The following is a 5,897-nucleotide window of genomic DNA, read 5'->3' as shown; positions in this document are numbered from 1 at the left end:
CCTTATATCCTACAGCCTTGGTTGTTTCCCATATAAACCATTTCTCCTTCAATTTCTTTAAAGGTGTTGAACCATGGTCTCATTGAGGTCATGTGGTAGGTGCATCCAGAATCTAGGACCCAATCATGTTTTCCTAGAGGATTTACATGGTTGGATTTGTCTAAAGTTGAGGCTAAAGCATCTGAGTAGGAACCTTCTACAACAGATGCTTCAGGCTGTTTGCCTTTTGAGTCCTTTTCTTTCTCTTGGTTCTTCTTTTTTAGGATAAAACAGTCTTTGATTAAATGTCCTTTCTTTTTGCAATACTTACATTTTATTTTCTATTTAGACTTACTATCATCTGTGTTATGTGGTTTTCTATCCTTTGAATGATTTTGTTTGAAGTTTCCTTTAGCAAATAACCCTTCACCACTAGGATGATCCATTTTAGGAATCTGTAAATCTAGCTCTCTAGTTCTTAAGGCTGAAATTATAGTATCTGTACTTATACTGTCCCTTCCATATTTTAGAATATTTTTAATTTCCTTATAGGGTTTAAGCAAAGAGTTTAGAAGCACATAGGCCTCATTTTCATCCCCAAGTTTTTCTCCTAGAGTTTTGAATTCAACAACAATTTTCTTGAACTCATCTAAATTATCAGTTAAAGTTTTTGATTAATCCATTTTAAATGTAAAGAATTTCTCCCTAAGGTACATTTTACTAGGAAGATATTTGGTAGCATATAATTCTTCTAGTTTAGTCCATATCATATAGGCAGTTCCTTGATCTAAAACTTGTCTAAGAACACTCTCACAAAGGTTTAAAACCAACATACCATAAGCTGCCAGCTCCCAGTCTTTTTTTTCTTGAGCTGTCATAGTGGCAGGAAGTGTTGATGGGTCAAGGAGGGCTTTGTGAGCTTTCTACTGGCCGAGAATTGCCTTGATTTTGGCCTTCCACAGGCCAAAATCTCCTTTGCCATCGAATTTCTCTACTTCGAATCTTGCTACTGACATCTTTGAATGAAAAACTTGAATCTTGAATCTTCGAGAACTGCAATCTTGTAAGTCTTTTGCTCTGATACCACTTTGTTGGGCCTGCTTCTTCTTGATTGTATTCTAAAAGCCCAAATGAAGAATTTAGTGGCCCTGCTTTACTGATCCAATTTCGTGAACCCAAGAATTTTGCCCTAAATAAAATTTGGTTTGGTAGAGTTCTTGGATATCCTTTGTCCATGAACTTCCAGCTGATGTGCTCTACGTGGTTCGCTCCACTAACCGTTGCCTGATGGAAGTGAATGAAATCTTTATTCTGATGGGATTTTTGCATAATTAATTTCTTTCTCTCTCTCGTTCTCTCTCTCGAAATTGCAGAGCTTCTCTAACCCTAATCTTTTATATTTGTTTCGTGCGATTGCTTGAGTAAACGATCGGCAATGAAGAACATGTAATCTTGTAGAAGAATACAGGAAGAAGAGTTCTACACGATGATATACGTGGTTCGGCAAATGATGCCTACATCCACGAGAAGGAGAGGAGATCTTATTCAAGAGCTAAGTCACAACTTTTTCTTTTTACAGATTTCAAGCTTTCTTGAAGCTTTTGTATGTTATATACTACGAATTTGTAAATGATGAGTATTTATACTATTTTTATAATACAAGTAGTTACAATAACAAACTGTAAAAGTTAAAGAAATGTGAACAGTTGTTGAATATGTTGAATGTTTGAGCTTATTTACTTCAGAAAATCTAAGAGAAATTAAAGTGAAAATTTCAATAAATTTTCCTTCAGCAGTGAAATTCAACCAAAAAAAAAAAACCTAAATAAAACTCACACTGTGATCAAGACTGCTGAGCATTAAACTCAAATGGTCAGGTTTTTGGGTGGTTTTTAGCAGGAATTTGGAAGGTCAAATTATGTCCAAATTAAATATGTGTATAGATTTTGATGTCCCGAATGGGTACTTTCTAATGGTTCAAGTCTCAAGTCGTTTGGTATTTTCTATGCAAAGTTATGGCAGTTTGAGTAACAAATGATCAAGAATTACTACAAATTTTGAAATCCTGTCTTAATTATTGTAACCTCTTTCATTTGCTTTTATTAGTGATTTATTGAAGGAATTTAGGAAGACACTTTGGGAGACTATATATAATGTTATTGCAATCTTTGCCAAGACAAAATTGAGAAAGAAATCAATAGAAGATTGAGTATTAGTATCCATACTTTATTCTTTCTCTCTTCAATAAAAAGCTCCACCACTCAAAAAATTTTGTTTTTTTATCCGAGATAAACACGTATATTTGGAAGGTGGGAAAGTTTTACCCGCTCTGTGTCGCCTTCTCCAAGTTGTAGCTGCGGGCATTCATAAGCACACAAATAACTTAATTTGGTGAGACGTAACATTGCTTCTTTGGAAGGAAATTGTTTCAAATTTTGACAACAAAGAAGATCGAGTCTTTGCAAAGATACAAAGTTTCCCAACCATTCCGGCAAAGCTTCAATGCCACCAAAATTTTCTAAGGACAGTTTTTGTAGAGCAGTCAAGAATTGAAGTTGTTGAGGAAGTTGGGTTACACTGCTTAATTTCTCACGTAAAGCAAGTCTTTCAAGGGAATGATGGTGGTGGCCGAGGAAGCTAAAATCATAATTCTGTATGCATCCAATAATTCTGATATGCTTCAAATTCATGAGGTGTCCTAAACCTTCTTCTGGCAGCTTGTCCAATGGACCAATGGATAAATGAGACAACCTGAGCTTATTTCCCAAATTTGGAAGTTTTCTCAATTTGTTACAATTTTCAGCAGAAAATGATTCAAGGTGCTGGATATCATTCTCATCAGAACCACCAAAAACATCTGGAATGTTTATTAATTTGGGACATCCAATAATCTTCAACCTTTTTAGATAGGGAAATTTTGTAACATTTGATGATGCATCATCTTTTGTTATTTGATCTTCCCACTGCTCTAAGTTCTTCATGCCCTCGAGTACAAATATTTCCAACTTTGGGAAGAACGTCTTTTGGTTTGAATCATTTCCATAGAATTGGTTGCCAATACTTCGGACACCATGGAAGTTATAAATCTCAAGTTCCTTTAGGTTGTTTAACTGTCCAAGCATTGGAAGCTTTTCACAATTTTCACAACCACACAATAATATCTTTCTTAAATTTTCAACCATAATCTTTTGAGGCAAACAGTTGCCTGCAAAGTCGTTGATGCTTAATGATTGGAGATTTCTGGTTGGTTGAAGTCCTTCCAACACTTCCAAATCATTGTACCTGTTATCTTTTCTTTCTACAGACCAATGTAAGTGTAGCCCATTTAAGTTCTTTTCTGCCAAATTTGCACTTTCGGCTTCCTCTTTACTTTCTACTTTCTCCAAATGCAAAAGGCTCAAGATACCTTGCAAGTCTTTCAATGGGCCCAATTCACTTATCTTACAACCTTTCTCAAGCCCGACTACAAACATAGGCAATGTTTGAAGCTGAGTCAATTGACGTAAATGTGGAGGCATTTTGTTAACTACAGTACCCCAAAATTCCAAGTGTCTTAAACTTACAAGATTTGAGAAGTTCTTTGGAAAATCTTCAGTCACTGAGCCTTGAATCTGTAGTGTTTGCAAATTATAAAGCAAAACAATCGACTTTGGGAACTTTATCCTTTTCTGTGTAATCTCAAGATATCTCAAGTGTTTCAACTGACCAATTGACTCCGATAACTTATCAGTAGGAGGTAAGCAAATTTTCAAAACACGCAAACAAACAAAGTTCCATATCTTATCAAACACTCCCAAATCTACATTTTGAGGAATCTCTTGAACGAAATAAATCGTGCGTAACTTGCTTGAAACTTTTTTGCTCTCCTTCTTCTGATGTTCCTTCCCCAAAATAATGCTATGATTTAGTTGCAAATTTTGATCCCTTGAGATTGCAATTGCAATGTCATGTACAAGATCATGCATCTTACAATTTGTAATTATCCCTTGTTCATCTTTAACGACATCTTGGAATAAGCAGCGTGACAACAAGATCCTGAAATATACGTCTCCTACATTTTCCATTGTTGTGTTTCTTCCTTCTTGTGGTTGAAGAAAACCTTGTGCTATCCACATTCGAATTAGTTCTTGTTTTGTAAACCAAAAATCCTTGGGAAAAATTGAACAATACGCAAAACATTGCTTTAATGAAGATGATGGTAAACGATCCACACTTAATTTTAATATAGAAAAAATAAAATTTTCCTCTTCCAGTCGAGTTATTAGCACACTATCCAACATTTCCTCCCATCTCTTAACATCTCCTTCAAATTTTACTGCCCCTCCTAAAACTCGTGCAGCCAATGGTAAGCCACCAATCTTTTTGACCAACTTTTTTTGAAAGATCTCCAAGCTTGAAGTCATTGGTAGTCCACGTGCGTTTGCACTTTCTTTAAATAAGGACCAACATTGATCATCGGATAATTTACTTAAATGATAACTAGGATGATGTGTTTTCATGATTTTTGCAACATCAGCACTCCTTGTAGTCACAACAATACAATTTTCAGAATTTCCGGTGATCCTTAGCAAACAATATTTCAACTCATCCCATAGAAAAGCATTTTCGTTCCAAACATCGTCAAGCACAAGAAAATATCTTTGCCCATGCATCGCTTTTTGGAGTTCACGAAGTAAGACCTCCTTACTATCCCCTCCATTAGAAATGCCTTTCAGATTTTGTAAGATTTCTCGCAAAATCTCGTTGACGATAAAAGGTTCAGACACACATACCCATACAGTTTTATGAAAATGTCCTCTAATCATCTCATGATTGATAAGTAACTTGGCCACAGCTGTTTTTCCCAATCCACCCATACCAACAATAGGCAAAATAGATGTAAGTTGTTGATTGCTAGCATCAATCACTTGTTTCACTATATTTTCAACTTCAACGTCCCTCCCCACAATTTCATGATCACCGATTACCTCCGAAGTTGTCTCCCGAAACTGACTGATAACATCAATCTCTGGTCCTGCAGATTCATTCCGGACTAGTCCCAAAGGAGCAGCCTCGTAGTAATGTTTTTCTAACAATTCTATAACAGTCTTCATTTTTTTCGCCATGTTACGACGAAAGATGAAAGCATTGTTAGAAGGAGAAACGAAATTGCATACCTTCTTCGTTTTTGATGTTTGGACCTTTTGTCGAAGATGTTCATAAACAATTTCGTCAAGTAGATCGTCGGCTTCATAAACAAGATGTTGAAGATCGTCCACCCAAATCCTCACAGAATGATGATGGAATTTTCTGGTGTTGATATCGCGTAAGAAGGCTTCAGCCTTGAGTAGCCATTTTTGGAGGTTGTACAGATGTTCCTCAAAGCCCCATGCGAGGCCAATTTGCTCACCTGCGACTTTCAACACCTTCTTCAACGTTTCCTCTGCAGCAAAAGTCCATAGGAAATCAGCCATTTTGCAATCTAATGTTCTTTCTCACAAAATTGCTCAATTGATTTTGAGAAGAATTAGATCTAAAATCCAAAGAGTCTATGAATCAAAATGGCCCTTGTAAGTCAACGTGGACTTGAGACAGAGGAAGCTGCATAAGAAATGAACTGAAATGTGTGGTAGAATATTAATTTCCTGGCGTTGTGATTCCATACCTAACCTATATAAAGATTTAAATAAAAATACAAAAGTACTTTAACAATCACCACAATTATTTTAAATAGTAAAACTATTAAAATTATTTATAAATATAACAAAATATCAATAACTATCACAGATAGACCACAATAAATATCTATCAACGATATTGATGGTCGCCGATGGACCGCCTTAGATATTCTATCACTAATCGACAATGACATTTTGTTATATTTATAAATAAATTTGATCATTTTTATTTATTTCAAAACAACTCCAAAAATTACTTTC

The 5,897-nt window shown here is 35.5% G+C and overlaps 1 protein-coding gene across 1 annotated transcript; it reads right to left on the bottom strand.

Annotated features, from left to right (window-relative positions):
* Nucleotides 1–2,161: 2,161 nt before the first annotated feature.
* Nucleotides 2,162–5,585, bottom strand: LOC120088382 (putative disease resistance protein RGA3). The gene has a single exon (XM_039045627.1). It carries the CDS (start codon nucleotides 5,430–5,432, stop codon nucleotides 2,259–2,261), a length of 3,174 nt encoding a protein of 1,057 aa, XP_038901555.1. The 5' UTR covers nucleotides 5,433–5,585; the 3' UTR covers nucleotides 2,162–2,258.
* Between the last annotated feature and the right edge of the window lie 312 nt (nucleotides 5,586–5,897).

Source organism: Benincasa hispida, chromosome 10 (assembly GCF_009727055.1).
Source record: "Benincasa hispida cultivar B227 chromosome 10, ASM972705v1, whole genome shotgun sequence".
Taxonomy (NCBI): domain Eukaryota; kingdom Viridiplantae; phylum Streptophyta; class Magnoliopsida; order Cucurbitales; family Cucurbitaceae; genus Benincasa; species Benincasa hispida.
The sequence above is the reverse complement of the archived record's forward strand: the minus strand, read 5'-3'. Positions and strand labels throughout refer to the sequence as shown.